Here is a 17,480-nt window from a genome sequence, read left to right as displayed (position 1 = left end):
GTCGAAATTATTTAGTTCTAAAAGTGGAAGGCTAACTTCGGGGAGACCTGAACGTGCCGAGCAAACTATTACCTACCCATTCATCGCAAGTTATTCAGCAATTCCTGGTGAAACGCGGCATTGTGCAACTTAGTTAGCCTCCGTTAGCTTCCCTGAAATTTTTACTGTTCCCCAAATTGAAAAATTCTCTAAAAGGACGAAGATTTGAGGACGTAGAAGACATTAAACGAAATGCGACGAGGCAGCTTTAGACAATTCCGAAAGATGAATTTTAGAAATTGCTTCCGCAAGTGGTAAGGTCGCTGGAAGAAGATTGTGGCTTCCAAACAGAAGAACATAGAAAGGGACATCCTCATCATTGACCAAGATTATCCCTTTCTTCGGGCATAACACAAAAAACCATAGTTTTCGGACAGACCTTGTACAGTTCGCTGTGTAGTTGAACATAAATATTTCAACCATTGAGCTCTGAATTTTATCTAAAGCTCTTAAGTACAAATTACAGAAGTATTCTACATTCAATGACATGATTAAATACAAAATGACAAGGTACAGTGAATTCCCGACATAAGTCCCTTGCGCGGTTCTGGCGAGGGACAATTAAACGAAATCTGTGGTTCTCGCTGAACGTTGCATTTGAAATACACAGTGTACGCTGGATCCCAAACCCGGGACATATAGACGGATAGGAACAAGAAGGCTGAGAAAATGTCTTTCTCCGATACAATGTTGCACGTAGAAAAGGATAGCGAAGCTAGAGAGCATCACCGCCGAGGAGTGCAGAAGACCACTACTAATCCAATTACAAAACTTCTTTATTTTTCATTATTTTTTATGGGACTTTCACCAATTATATGATATAATTCCGATGATATTTACTTGTGTAATAAGAGATGAAAGTTACTTTCCATTACAATTATATTAATGGAAAATTAGTGTAAATATGATCCGTATGATATCGTATTTGGTATCATTTTAATCAGAAAAATTCCACAAATATATTGGTGAAAGTCTGGTAAAAAAATAATTACTAATAAAAAAGTTTAAGTTTTGATTGAAAGGCCTGACTTCAGGCTAGTCTTTCATCTTTCTCGAACGCTTCGACTCTCTGTGTTTCTTTCTTTCCCATACGCTGTTCTTCTTGGCGTCCGAAACTTTAATCGTACATTACACAAGTAAATATCATCGGAATTATATCTTTGATGTCATTTTCATTACAAAAATGTCACGAATATGTTGGTGAAAGTCCCATAAAGAAATAATATAAAATGGAGAAGTTTTGTTATTGGATTAGTAGTGGTCTTCTGGTCTCAGACTTATATACCCAACCGTGTTATGTTATACTCCTCGGCGACCAGGGCCACTCGAGCTTCCCTGTCCTTTTCTACGTTCGGCAGTGTAGCAAAGAATATCTTCTAGCCGATATATGTCCCTGGGTAGACCCGTGTTGTGGACATATATCAAGGAAACACTGTACAACAATAAATCAAAGAAGGATGTAAAAAAATGGCCAAATTTTGAATAGCTCCGACACCTAAAATGTTAATAAGATGTTATTCTTTACATTCTATAAAAGTGCATACACACCATTATTTCTCAAAATGATGGTCAAGTTGTAAAAGTGGTGGATGAGGTAGAAAAGTCATACAGCAAAAAAATTGAAAATTGTTAACTTCGAGTGGTTATCGCCTCGTAAAAGATGCATGAAATGTAAAAATTCAAACTCTACGTTGCAGCAAAAGGTCAACATTTATATTGTATGTGAACACAAACTCATAGAAATATAATTAAGATCCGTGGAAATTCGTTGGTGGTAAAAAGAACTACAGAATGGAGATAACAATCTTGTAATAAATCAAGAACGTGAATGATCAAAAATTCATTCAATTTCAATTAATAAAATACATTGACAGAATACGTTGACTACAGTTGTGCTAACTGTGATCAATTAATTCATTTGGAAAAACAGTGTTAAGTAATGCCATATTTTCCTTTATAACATATACATTAATAGTTTAATATAATGAAAAAAGAATAGTTTCTCCATTTATTTCTTCAAATTAATCTTTACTGCTTATTGAATTATGAAAGCACATTAATAAGGACGGACTCGGTAATAGGGCCTATGCAGACTTGGGAAAATTTTGTTTGAAATGAAAATAAGAAATAACTATTTGAAATAATTTATTTCACATCGTTATTTTCAATACTGTTACTTCAAGATGTAAATAATAATATTTATTCATTTGAAATAATAGCAATTTCAAATAATGTATTATTTCGTTAGCTTTTTTATTTTAAATTGATTAAAAGAAATAACCATTAAAGTAATATTCAACAAAGGATGTTAGTATAAAGACCCAAACCTGATAATCAGATCACTAGACATAATTTCGAAGACAATGTCACAATTATCTAAAATAATTATTGCAAATAATTATACAGTAAAATAACAAACACATAGGTCAACACATTTCATAGGTTAAACTTCCACTGATAGGACCAAAAATTTTCAACTTTTCTGAATCTAATATTATACAATTCGACGAAAAAATGATAGAACTTTAAATTTTAGTGCGCGGAATCCAAATTGCAGTACGCAGAGTTCACTGGTTCAAAAGTTATACCCGAGTAAATTTGTTTATTTAAAGTATTATTTTAAAACCGATCACAGGCCTGGAAGTAATTACAAAATAAAATGAAATGTTTGATATGATGGTTTCAAATAACGTAATTTCAGAAGTGCCCAGATCAAAGCTTATGTTAACAAATCTATTTTATTCAACAAAAATCCCAACAAAAATGCCTATTCATTCAAGTGCGCAATGCTTGGGGATGAATTCTATCATGAGAAGTAGAAGATAGCGCACCAGCACGATCTTTTTACAGGTGGAGCAGTAGGTGGGGCGTGTGTAAGGGTCGTGTGGTATCTCAAATCGAAGTTCGGGGTCGAGCACCTTCCCGCAGCCGCGATCTTCCAGGAAAGTGGCGCCTTTCTCGCGGGCGAAAGAGGTCGGTGGGGACAGAGCGTCGCAAGCGAATGTGGAGTAGAATCGCATTATGGGCCGGCTGAGTAACGGAGCGGGCTCCGAGTAGAGTGTATCGCGTACCGTCTCTTCGTCTCTTCGTCTCCTCGTCTCCTCGTCTCCTCGTCTCCTGTTCGAGTTCGGGCTTCTCGTGTGGAATACCCGAGTGGCCGTCGAGCGAACGGCAGTCGCGTGCTGACCAGCCGACCGTGCGTACGGATCGGTCGCTATCGCTCGTGGTACACACCTGTCGCGTATTTCAACCTCCAATCGATGACAGACAATCATCGTGAAAAATTGGCCGAGCCAGACCGAAATCATCCACGTGATCAACCCTTGTGATATTCATCGAAAATCCCGGTCGTCGAATCGAATTTCAATCGGGTACACAACATTTTCAGTGAGGCGCGCGGTTTAACGAATTCGGATATTCGAAGTGAATATTTGTTTGACGCGCCGGTGGGCGAGATCGGACTTCGAATCAGCTCTGAAGCGGTCCGTTGAAGTTTCAGTGATCGCTAAGGACGATAATTCCTACCGGAGTCCAGTTAACGCGCTGCAAACGAAGAAGTGCATGTACCAATCGCGCTCGATCGGCCGTTGTTCTTGCTTGATGAATTGCGATCGATCATTTCGGATCTAAGGATCCGATTGAGCTAGAGGAAGTGGGCACTGTTCCTTGATACGACATCTTCCCGGTGGCACGATGCTGAACGATAACGTGTGGAAGCACAGGCGGGTGCCTGTTCCAAAAAGGTAAGTCAAAAAATTATAGGCTGTAATATCTCGAATTATTCAACAAATTGATTTCTTTGTGTGTACACCTACTATTTCAAAAAAGACTAAAAATTTCGATAGGTACAGTCTTGTTATTTTTATAAAGTAATGTAAAGTAGTCACTTTTAGTGCTCCTTAATGTCAAGGCTTTAGTTAGCGAAGTTTCCTTGACACTTTGATTGGCTATCAAAGCTCTGTTTTTAAAGTTTTTGGGAATGTATTGTATTTCCTTGAGATTGTTATTCGTGAAAATCGGGTGAGCTACTTCTCTAGATGTAGCACAGTAATTGGAAAGCCTATAAACACATTAACTCTCGACTTAGCAAACACAACAATTGGATTAAACGTAAAAAATTTATTCAATCACACTAAGAAGTTAAGATATATGATATTAAGAGGCTATTCTCCTCTGGCGGCATCGTTTTGAGATGATTTGTGGGAGAAAAACAGAAATGTATCAATAGACTGCAGATTTTATGCATTTATGACAAAAAAGGATAGGCGAAGTACAAAAATAGAAACACTTAACAAATCTGGAAATATTGTCATATTATTTTATACTCGCTCTGCCATTTCTTTGAATTAAAGCATACAATTTTTGGGTACACGCTTTTGGAATGTTGCATCTTAAGAAAATGTAATAATTTGGCACATTCAATTTATTCTCAGAATAGTTGGTTTTTAAATGTGAACAAATAATTCCGTTACTAAATATCGATGTCACGGTAGTCTACGTGTTAATTGGACTTCAGCTGATGAATTTGTGAATGGCTTTGTTCAACGTTAGGTAAACAAAACACACGCTTCTGACGACGGGAGAGACTGAGCCCGGTTAAGTATGCGCGTCCAGATCTTTATTCATCGTTTTTATTTTTGAGCACTTTTTTGAAAATACTGCTAGACACATTGATCTTTTTTGTTCCACCCGATTCACTAGCGACTTCTTGGAGTTGTCAGAAGTTGAGTACCTAGATCGAGCTAATTCGAAATGGGTGGGTATTTTTTAATACTCTAAAAAGTCGAAATTTATCAGTTTTATCAACGAGATACAGTTCAACCTTTTGAAATTAATGTCAACTTATTTAAACTTACTCCATCTCATTTCCACTTATTTTTAATATATGTTTGTATATCTTACCTTTTTTTATTTATTTCTATATATTGGCACTCATGTTTCCTTATTTCTACAATTTCTACTCGTTCTTACTTGTGTTTCTAGTTATCTCTACTTATTACATATAAATGCAGGTTTTGAACATCGATTTATACAGAAACGAGTCTCCCTGCCTACGAGAAAGTTTTAAATAATAGTGTTTCAATCTAGCTTCGATTGAAAACTAACAATTGATGATTAACGACTAAGACTTTGACTCAGCGATTGAGATCAACAATTTATACTGACAACTATACTGATTGACAACTAAAGTCATCAATTCACTGAATTGACAATAATTATTTGTAATTACTTCTGACCCTGTTGGTATTGTTTATTTTTATTTCTGGTGAACTTCTTTAGGAAACAAAGGTTTCAAACGAACAGCCTAGAAAAATGTTTTACAGGCGTGGTTCTAGGTGGTTGAATACAATTATTCGAAGAAAGTTACAACTACGCAAAGTTAACAGGACGGACGGCGGACCTGCGTGCGCTTTCTCTAGAACGTTATATTTGTTGCATTTTTGTACGAACGTATATCAATCCTTCGAATTAATATGTCACACACGTGTCCTCTTAAAAGAGAGTCATGAAAAACAATAGAAAATTAGCTCAATACGTTTCTTATTTAATAATGAGTTCAAAACACTTATTATACGTTCACTGATGATACATTTATGTAAAATTCGAATAACAATTGTTCTTTATTTTCCTCTATAGCATTTCGGAGACACACATTGTTTATCCAGTGTCTGTTTTAATTTCTCGCTGTTTAAACTTGTAGCGAGCAACTGATGATCCTACGCAATTACTTCTCTTCTATCGCTGTTATAATCATCTAATTACTACTTCGCGTTAATTTACAATGGAAACCGACCAGTTTATTATTAGTATGGATAAATTGTATTCTACAGTTTCTAGTTCTCTTCGGATAAACAATAGAATTTCTCTATCGGATTGTACCGCTAGCATAATTATCTCCTTTTAACTCTAGTGCTGCCATAATCCCTATTTGGAGACCGGCTATACCTAACGCCACCACTTTTTGTTCTCATGATTCTCACGTTTGCGAAGGCTACTAGGCACATTCTGACGTTACCGTCTCGTAGAATGTCGAAATGAATATATATACGATATTTTAAAAATGGAGTTTGAAAATAAATCTATTGGAAGACAACTAACATACATAGAATCTTATAAAAATTGACAAAAACTTATGTCAATATAAAAGTATTGTATATATTTTTATTTTTTTCAGTAGCTAAAAAAATCTGAAATAAATAAATCGTTTGAAAAATTACCGAAAATAGAATTGTATCAAAATTTACAATTTGCATCAGTACAAAAGTATTTCGAGAATATTTCATTTTGTAGCTTAAATAATTCTCGAACGACTTAAAGGTCAACCAAAATTTATAGAATCATGTAAAAGTACATAGGTCACGTTAACAGAGTAAGGTATTTAAGAATTTCATTTTCTTTTGTATCGAATTAGATATATCGCGTCAAATATATCGTATTTTATAGTATTATATCGAAAATAAGTATGTACTGTCATATTATTTTTGATGTACTATAATTATGATGGAAATCCATTTCTGTTTAGCTATTCACTTCTTGCAATTGATGTAGAACATTTATATTTTCCATGAGAAGCCACTGTTCAGTCATTAGTAATCATATAATAGTCTCTGCCAGGAATCATAGGGAATATTATTATGATATATGTATATGAGTATCTTTACTACGAACAGTAGGATCTTAATGGGTTAGGAGAATAATTACTCTGGTAAATCTTAATATTTCAATTCTGGTTTCATTAACCCATTCGTGCCTCTAAAAGATAGTTGCACAAAAGATGCTTATCATTTTTTCCCATTTTCATTGCACACTATAAAGTATGAAATTGCGTAGCAAAAATACAACTGATTATATTAGACAAGTACATCAAATCAACACTCGATCAGAAACTTTACATATAATTAATATTTTGTACTACACTACTCATATACTGTACATTTGATCAATCATTGATTCTTTTAGTAAACATATTTCTCTTATTGTTAGCATTAAGTTTTCGATCCTCGAGAAATTGTTGACATTTAAACAGTGATAATTTCGTTAAAAAAATTGTTCAACAATAAATCTGGACACATTTTAAAACTTGAAGTATCTACTTTCGCGCACTATATATATGTAGTTTCTTTTCTGTGGTACGTGATTTACCCCTTAACGGATCAATGCCGCCATACAAACGGCATGGTATTTTTACTTACTGGGTCCAATGCCGCGTATATGGCGGCAAAAATCATTTTATTATTTTTATCACTCTTTTTATTGTCATATTTACATAATGAACGCGTTAAGCATTGTGCCAGGTCACTTCTGTGAATTTGTTTCCGCTTGTTATCTATGTTCCGCTTGGACCTGGTGGGAAGTAAACTTGAAATACTTCCGGACCGTTAAGGGTTAAAAAGTGCCGTGATGTAAATGGTTGTTACGTTGAACCTTTTCTGCAATAAATAAAAACAAACGCATTAGTATGACAGTAATGGGATGCATTACAATAATTTAAATCGAAGTATTTCCTGAACTATTAACTGTTCGACATAAGCAGGTTAATGTTTTTCTATAACTAATGTCGAGCTAGAAAAATACATGATTACATTTAGAAAGACAAAGTTGACCTTCATGCGACCTTTACTCGTCTACTCACGAAAAAAACTAATAACAGCAAAATATGCCCCACTCGATACCATAAAAATTTCCTCTGAAACAGTTTGTGCTAGGAGTAATAGTAGCAAGAAAATCAAGATGTCAAAATCGGGCGAAACACCCAGTATAAAATAGGAAGGTATTCGGCAACTGCATTATACAGGGTGATCCACGCAATTGTTTTAAGTCATAACTCCGTTATTATTGCATTTACGAAAAAATGATAAAGGAGAAAGATAAATGGTTCGAAGAGCACTACATCTGTAGGCCTTTAAATTTTTTTTTAGATGCAGCAGTGCATGTGCAATTAACAATTGCATCATTTCTTTAAATAGAAATGCATATTTTTTTGCACGTATCGATTCTTCCGTTCATTCTACGTAAAAAATGATTAGGGTACCATGGCAAAAAAATTATTAGATCTCGAGATATTTTCAAAAAATGTCTTTATTAAAGGAGATACTCGAACACTTCATGACTATGTTGTAAACGTAAACGCCCTTTCGACATTATTATCATAACAGAAACCAATTTGTACGAGTAAGCATTTCATCATTCAGTAGCAATTCACGTATCGTAACTCGAGTACGAAAACTAAGATTTTGAAAAAGTGTAGCTGTATTTCACTAAATACAAGAAAATGTATTTTACTAACACGTAAAACGTGTCGTAACGTTTCTTACGTTATCAGAAATGTTTAGAATGTAATGGAGAAGCGTTTGAGCATCTTCTTCAATAAAGACATTTTTTGAAAATATCTCGAGATCTAATAATTTTTTTGCCATGGTACCCTAAGGGACCCAGTAACTGTTAACATCTCTTTTTTAATGTTAATTATGCTTGAAAAATAAGTATAATTAATATAGGCACAATAATTTACATCCCCACAGTAATTGGGTGCATACCCTAGTCCCCGAGATATTGTCAAAAATAGGATTTGGACCACCAATTTCGAGGGCTATTTTCACTTCCTAGATAGAGATAATTGCAGACAAAAAAGTACGTATCAAATAGTTTTCAACAAACTAAATCCTGTATAAATTTCATTAAAATCGGTGTGGTTACACTTGGACGATGTCCCTTTTCAATAGATGTATTTTGTAAGGGCATAGCAATCAGATATCTAAATACATTTCGCGTTCGAAAAAATAGAAATTACAAAACAATGAATTGACAATGTTATTCGTGTACTTTTTGAAAAGGTTTTTGTTCATCGCTGCTGCCGCATTAATCGTACCGGAAAGTCTGAGATTGGTAATCGGAAGATTTAAGGACTTTATTGCAGTAGGAAGACAGATCGCAGCATTCCTGAATGACGGTGAGATATATTTCGTCGGCGAGTACGGCTGATGTAATGGATGAAAGGTTATTCAGCAAAGTCTGCACGGTTCTGGAACCGCGAACAAATCGATCCATCACGTTGATTGGTCGGCAGAATAATGCGAAGTGTGCACGAATCGTGAACGACCTACTAGTTCACATACACCGGATTCCGTGTAAATTCACGGCTACTTTCTTCTGCGATGTTACCATAAACGCGCCGCAATAACTGCTTGGCCTCGCATCGGTGATATCCGTTGCCTTTTCGAGTTTTGCAGACACGTCACTGAACAATTCTAATGACCGGACTGTTTATAGAGTCTCTTCATAGACGCTGTAGTCTGACAGGAATTTATCGATACTCGTCACATGAATCATCGTCATTTCATCTTTATTAACCTAAGATATTTGTATAACTATTTCTGGGGAGCTTTTATGAGGCTTAAGAGACTCGGTTTATGAGACTTCTCTATAACTGAAAAGTGGTATTTCATTTATTAAAAACATAATAAGTAGTTTTTGTTAATCACTTTTATGCGCATTTGAAATTTGTTATTGTTTATGCACATTTCATATGTCGAAATATACAAAATATGCAAAAAATATGTAAGGTATGAGTCAAATTTATTAAATATAGTTCACTGTAATATGATTAAATACAATGTTACCATGATATATAGTAATTGTATAATATTTATCACCATTTGTAATTTGCATTATAATATGTAACAATCATATTTATCATAAAAGTAATTTATATGCTGAAAATCTCCTCTGAACATATTCCAATGTTTGATGAGAGCATATTTGTACTTTTTTATCCACAGTCAATAAGTACATCAATAAATGCTAAGTTGACGATAAGAACTTCATTTCTTACAATTTCTTAGACTTACATTGACTTTCTACACCTCACATATGTATTTAGAACGGTTTTTATAAACGTTTATCAATGCATACATAATACAGGGTATCCCACGCAACTCGTTAACCCTGAATAACTTCTAAAGTATGCATTGTATGAAAATGTTTTGAATAGAAATATTGTATGGTTTGGAGGATACATTACATTATGTGATGCATATATTTTTTTTTTGTAAGTGGAGGTGTTTCGGAGATTTCGAGGTCACCTGATTTCTTTAAATGGAATAATCTACTTTCTGTATCGTAAGTCAATAGAGTATCGAATTCTGAGTAAAAATTTGTTGACCTTCATATGTCCTAAATCTAATAGTTAACTTAAGTATACTTGGAAGCAGAGTTGAGAAAAATTTTATTCGGATGATGGATAAGAGATAAAGACTAACGAATAAAATTTTGTTCGACACTATCGAATAAATATCGAATAGAATCAAAACTTATCAAAATCAGAATTTATTTGTACAGAATGAAACTGATCTGAAATATTCTTATAAAATTACGTAAAAACAAAAACAGTCATCAATTATTTGCATAATTCGAAAAATTTTGTAATAGATATTCGAATAAAATATTCGACTAAAAAGAATTTATTCGACTAATTATCCTAGATAAATATTTATTCGGAACAATTCGAATAATGCCCAACTATGCTTGGAAGCTAATAGGTGCTCGAACTGATGTCACTCAACTACAGTAGAATTTGGTGAGTACATATGGAATATTATTTCGATAACATCTCGTTAACTATTAGATCTAGGACATATGAAAGTCAGTACATTTTTACGCAAAATCCGATACTCTATCGATTCACGATACAGAAAGAGTAGGTCTTTCCATTTACAGAAATCAAGGCGACCTTGAAATGTACGAAATGCCTCCAATTAGAAAAACATATATGCATTACATAATGTATCCCTCCAAACCATACAACTTTCCTATACAAAATATTTTCGTACAATGCATACTTTAGAAGTTATTCTAAAAAAAGTTGAGTGGGACACCCTGCATGTACATACACGGTGTTTCGTTTATCTGAAAATGGAAATATCTCATGACGCACTGAAGTAACGAAAAAAATTTGTTTACAAAAATTATTCGGTATGAAGGGAACAATCATATGGTGTACTTTTTTAAGGACTCGAATAGGGGGGGGGGGCATTTCAAAGTCAAATTCATTTTTTTAAATGGAACCATATATTTTTTTGTCATAACATGATAGCATTTTTCCGAGACGAATTCAATGACATATCACATTATGTTATTTACTGTTATAAAACATTACAAATTATATTATTAATTTGTAACTTCTTAAGTAGTTGACGGCTATTAGCTAGGCGCTGTAAACAAAGATCGACGTTCTTATGTTTGACGTTCGACGTTCTTGAGCTTTTTAAGTTACCGAAACAAATAAACATCAAATTTATACAGTGAACCTGGGATATACGTCTCCGAGAATTCTGAGTTACGTCGGGGAATAATCCCTACTACTGCGAGGTATACCCCGTGACGGGCGAAGAAGCTCAAGAGCCGCCGCCGCCGAGGGGTGTAAACATAACACGGATGCGGTATATCGGTGTGAGACCAGAAGACCACTACTAATCTAATAACAAAACTTCTTTCTTTTTCATGACTTTTTGATGGGACTTTCATAAAATATCATTTTAATCAGAAAAGTTCAACAAATATATTAGTGAAAGTCTCGTAAAAAAATAATGAAAAATAAAGAAATTCTCGAACTTCGCTGTCCTTTTCTACGTTCCGAACTAAGAATAGTAGGGTCTCGTCGGCAGCATTTGCTGCTGTGACTTTGATCAATAAAATATAGGACGAAACTATTTACACACCTTGGCGGCCGAGGCCTCGGCGGCGAGTATCGTCATCCTTTTCTACGTTCGGCGCGGATCAACGAATCCGCGACTACTGGAAAATAAGTGACATCAAAACCCGTGCTGCTGACATACAACGCGCATTCACTGTAACCAAATACCTGTCTGAGAGTTTCAAGTCAGACGTGTTGAAGAACTTTTAAACCGGATTTAACGTATTGGCCAGGGTATTTTTGCAAAAACTCACACTTGCGGCTGCCTACCTTTCATGGAATGAAAATAATGGACACTCTTTATCCAGTTTTAGCTATAAGTCGATATCTGTCGTGGTTTCACAGATAATACCTTTTAGCTCTGTATCTAACAAATTCATAATTTATCAACGTATTGTAGGCGATATAAGTAACGTATTTTGAATATTTTAATAATGAGATGAGGCTCTGGAAAACCTCTTTATAGTTCCTTCAGGGATAACAACTTCCACGAAGTCTGATGCACAGGTAAAATGGCGTTGAACATTGCCTCCTTTTAATGTTAAAATCAATTTGTGAAACATTAATCAGTAAATGTTATTTTACGTAAAAGTAATCATTTCTTTTAAATTCTCGGTTAAGTGAAAGTTTTATTTGAACTGCGATATTTTTAGCGTGAATAATTTAATTGAATGAAAGTTTTACTTGAAAATCTGCAATCGACAGTTTTTGGCAAAATCTTGGCTAATCGCAGCTATATTATAATTGAAATATTTTCAGTTGATAATTGATTAGATTCGCTTAAAATTGGTCTGGAATCGAATCATCATTTCTGCTAAAAACTCAATGATAAATTGTAAAACGGTAAAACGTATGCAGTTTTTTTGAGAGAATCGAAATTCTTCGATGTTTATTCTGTATTTTGCTCCGCACTGTCACCGTGCCTCATTTGTTATAGACATAGGACGACAGGTGCGCGAAACTTCTTGACACCGTAGTAAAAGAATCATTGCGTTATTCAAAAAAAGGTTCACGTTGTTAAAGTTGACAGGAATCGATCGATAATAGGTAATAATCATACATATGTACAGTTTCAATCATAAGATTTTAAAACATTTTTAGGTCATCATGCTGGAGATTTGTCAATTCATGGAGAAATATATGTAGTAATTCAACACGTCTAACAGAATAGAGTTTTGAAATGTTGTGTCTAATCGTCTTTATCATTAATCAAATTATTCCTATATGTTTTCTGCAGTAAAATCTATATTATCGAAATTCATAATATTGAGTGTTCCAATTTAAAATACCTGTTCCGTCGCAAGGAACAATTCAAGTGGTGCTTGCCTTCGGACAATTGTTTATGATACGCTCGTAACTAAGTGATCACTTTCAACGATTAGGCACGGCGCAACAGTGACGACCATTCAGGCTCGCAATCACAGCCTGCCTTTCGTTTGTTTTCACTTCCTATGGTTGCGGGACGTCATAAATTAAGTCCTACGAAGGACCACCCAAACAAAAAGGCACTGTCCAAAAGTGTCGACGGTCAGCCTTGTTGAGAGACCGGCATCAGCTTACGCTCTCCAGGGCAAGGCCCTTTCAGCTCACCCAAACAGGGTGACAATCAATCAATGATGCGCTGATTGGGTAACGCAACATTCAGCAGAACCAATCAGTGCACTTCCTCTTCCATGAGGACTGCCCTCTCAATACATAGAGGAGCCTCACGAGATGGAAGAACTAAAAATCAAACGCTCTCACGAGTTTGATTCAGACGTGAAACATTCAGTTCCAAGTCTTTTTCGAACATTCAATTCCAAGTCTTCAAACGTGAAACATTCAGTTTTGTTAAGACGGGGTTCCGTCGTCGTGCTATGTAAGCCTGGCGAGCGATCAGCTTTTGTCCGAAACGATTCTCGTGAGGACGATCAGCTTTTGTCCGAAACGATTCTCGTGAGGACGATCGGTTTTTGTCCAAAACGATTCTCGTGAGGGCCGCTCGATCTGAGCTCTCTTGCGTTCGTGATCGCGTTGCGATAACATCGTGCGTCGCGCGTGTATCCAGAGTTCGACATAGCTAAACAAGTTTCAACGTGAAACATTCAGTTTCAAACGTGAAACATTCAGTTTCAAGTCTATTAAAAAAGACGGATCTCCAACAACCAAGATCCGACGCGAAACGCTCTCGCGATCGAAAACAACGACCAAACACGAGACGAACCGACGCGTCTAAGGGAGGACCTGCTAGATCAGCCTTACCGACGAGTCCTCTAGCAGGTCTGGGACGAAACGCGCTTCCAATTAAATTGAATCGATCAAATATTGAAACGGCTGTCCAAAATTAATTTGGCGGACAGTAATCCTCGACGGTATCGGGAGTGACGCGTCTGCGATCCAACCGGGCCCAAGACTTACGACCTTGGGCGGAACAATCGTCCGCGTATCATTTTCGAAAATCCGCATCCGAACAATACCTGTATATTAATACAGATAAATTATACGTTTTTCGGCAACCGTACCATTGTACATTTAAATTGTGTCGCAGGGTAACGTAGATAGGAAATATCGATTATTTAATATTAGCTTCTTTCTTGCAAGAAAATTATCCATAGATTTTCATTCTAACAATCAAATATATTTCTTCTCATTAGTAATCGACATATAAAGAATTACATATGTACATCTATGAGGTTCAAGCGTGTTAAATAATAAGTTGCTTTCGTATAAAATTTAGAAGAGCAAATGGCACTTAACATTCAGTTTCTATAGTTAAAATTGTAAAATATTTCCCATAGATTTCGATTCGATTTATGATAAAAATGGGTCGATTAAATGGAAAACAGTAAAGGTATTTAAAGCATTCGAAAAAAACTCTCGTATTATTTTCAACTCCTTAAAATGATTAAAAAGAGAATTAAATGTCTATGTGGATTCTATACCTTGCAATAAATCCAAACAATTTTTATTTTGCATAAAAATCCGCAGCTTAATGATTAAACATATTCGAATTAACGTTAAGGCTTAAAAATGCACAAAATTAAATTCTCTTTGTAGAAGTGTAAATGGCACTTTTACGAAGCATTTCGTTACCTATGATCTTTCAAGATAACACGATGGAAATTAGAAAATCTCGTTATTTGCATTTTCTAAGAAAACTTTACGGTATTACGACGATTAGCTCCCAGAGCATCGCACGGTGCGCCTTAGACATGAATAATTGCTGTTGTTTGTTTTTCCTTTATTATGCGATGGTCAAGTTATGTAGCATGCTTGCGTGCTAAACCAGCAGCGCCTCTTATACTTTGGCGTCACTTAAGGTGGTGATCCCATTAAAAACACGCGATGCGAGTCCTCCATCGCTGAAAATGTGCTTCCGCGGTCTTTGTGCCTGACGGTGAACTTTTCAAGAGACCTAAAAAACGAGTAACGGATAGAAACCTTTTGCAACATGCATATTAAGTTACGGACAACCATTTACACACAATTAGTGGAGTCGTTGGGAAATATCGTGGAAATTTCATGTGTTTCGTGATCATTATGTATTATATCCAGAGATGGGCTTAAATGTTTATCTACATAAAGATAGATAAACGTTTCCGAGTTATGAATAAGAATTAAGAAGGTTTCTGTGCTATGCGGAACATTAAGATACACAGATATTACACGATTAAACTGAAAAATGGTGAAAAACATATTGCATCATGTATTCTCAGAATGATGCTATTTTCGTCTGCAATAATTTATGTCTTCAAACATTTGTTTGGAATAATTTATACATTTTCAAACCTTTGTTCGAAACATTTGCATATTTTGTATACAGCCGGTAATTGATAAGTAAGAAGTGGTCATGAATAGATTGCGGATTTTATGCATTTATTGCAAACGTGGGTTAAGTTAAATTCAAAATAATTAGAAGATAAATAAAATTTAAGGACATCAATATATTATCTCCAATCTATGAAAATTATTAAAACCAAAAAAAAAACATTTTTATTTTCCTCCTTCCTTTCGCAATCGAGGTAGACAATTTTTATTTTGCATAAAGATCCGCAGTCCACTCATGAATTGTTTTATAAGAATCTGAAAGCGAGAAAAATTATTTTTAATGGCTAGGAGATTCCTTGCAACAAACAAATATAAGACATTAAAACTAGTTGTATCGCACATAGTTTAAGTTTGTTTTAATGCACGCATACCTATGATTTTAAAAAATACGTACAATTCCATTTAAAAAATTAAACACCATCTAATTGTAATTACTCTAAATGGTTTAGAGCTCTTAAAGGTTTGCAACTGAGTTCTTTTTAAGCTGAGAAACTTGTTTTCTTATGTGTTTTCGAAAATTTTGCAGATGCCAAACGCTGTAAGTATACTGCTGATCTTTAGGTAGGTACTAATGGTACGTGCAAAGTAAAATACAAGAAAATCTGAGTGTTAATAAAAATTAATAATATTGTTATTTAATTCGTAACACAAGAGATCTTTTAATTGCTGAAAAAAGTTGCTCATTTATAACGATTTTTATAAAGTAATATTTGCAAAATACATGTTTGCGTAAAAAAGTAGAGTCTACTTATAACGTTGGATTACAACGTCAATTTTAACTAGACAACTTGTAAAAACAGAAACTGAGAAATTTATTTTAGGTTTCAATAGTTATCAGGTTTGATTAGGTTTCTAGTTTATATTTCTTAAGATATGTTATAGAAACCAATAACACCTATCAACATTAAGACATCCGGAGAAATATTATTTTCGTCGAAAAAAACGACAGAAACACTCAAAAACGATGTGTATCGTAATCAACCGACTACACCAGAGAACATGCAAAAAAGAATAGTTAGATCTTGTAAATCAATTCCAACAGAAACAATTAAAAGTATGATTTATTGCCTTGTAAAACGTTTAAATGTTTGTGTTACTGCTCAAGGTCATAATTTCATTTAAATAACATTTAAGTTAATTCAAATAAAATGATTGCACATTTTGAAGTTATGATTTTCTTTATCATAAATTTTCAAGTTCATGGTCATTTGGAGGTCATAGAGGACCACATCATTGAACTTGTCTTGACATCAGCTACAACACTGTGAAGTTAAAAATATATGGTGCTATTTGAAAACCATCGATGACCTTCAAAAAATCTTGAAAACGACTGCTATTGAAACATTTTTTTATATCACCATATTTGCCTCCTTTAACAGCACAACTTTTCTCTCTAACATTTTATTTTATTTCTAAACCTAACGGAGCTATTTAGGTGGCCTGTTTCTCGTGAACCACCCAGTATATCATAAGACATACACGATTTGCACAAGTTTAAGCACACGGCTAAACAGCTAAATGGCTCGACGCGTGGCCGACCATCTTGTTTATTGTGGCCCGAGCAATCGGAAGTTAGCTGGTAGGACAAGGGGTTAATCCTTTGTTTGGATCCCAGAGAGAGTATTCTTTTATAGAAACGAATTTTCTTTATCTCATGAGAACAAAATAAGTGTGATTGAATCGTGTTTTTGTGATTAAGGGTGTGGACTCATTTCACGAGTGTGGTGGAGTGTGCGGCACACTGACACCGATACATATACGAGAATTGCAAGGTTTCCGAATAGTACGCTTTGCGCCTTGATAACACAAAGTTGTGAATTTTGAGTGAATTCGCGTGCTAGATAAACGATCAATCTAGTGTGGGTATCTCCTCAGAAATCCTAGGATACTTTTGCGTTTTCGAAACGGAAATCGTAATATTCGGCAATATGTTGTCTGTCAC

General features: G+C 34.9%; 2 protein-coding genes across 3 annotated transcripts in view; one reads left to right on the top strand and one right to left on the bottom strand.

Moving 5' to 3' along the window:
* The window catches only part of LOC143361999 (uncharacterized), a 533,154-nt gene that overhangs the window by 348,830 nt on the left and 166,844 nt on the right, over positions 1–17,480 (bottom strand). The window lies entirely within an intron of this gene.
* The window catches only part of Pip (heparan sulfate 2-O-sulfotransferase pipe), a 217,607-nt gene continuing 203,329 nt past the window's right edge, over positions 3,203–17,480 (top strand). The window contains exon 1 of one of the 2 annotated variants that reach the window (XM_076801765.1): positions 3,203–3,782. In XM_076801765.1, coding sequence (XP_076657880.1) covers positions 3,733–3,782 — 50 coding nt within the window. In that variant the 5' untranslated portion in view covers positions 3,203–3,732. The remainder of the gene's footprint in view (positions 3,783–17,480) is intronic. The other variant, XM_076801764.1, reaches the window with a different exon arrangement.

This window comes from Halictus rubicundus, chromosome 16, assembly GCF_050948215.1.
Source record: "Halictus rubicundus isolate RS-2024b chromosome 16, iyHalRubi1_principal, whole genome shotgun sequence".
Lineage (NCBI taxonomy): Eukaryota > Metazoa > Arthropoda > Insecta > Hymenoptera > Halictidae > Halictus > Halictus rubicundus.
Note: the sequence above shows the minus strand (reverse complement) of the source record. Positions and strands in the feature narration are given on the sequence as shown.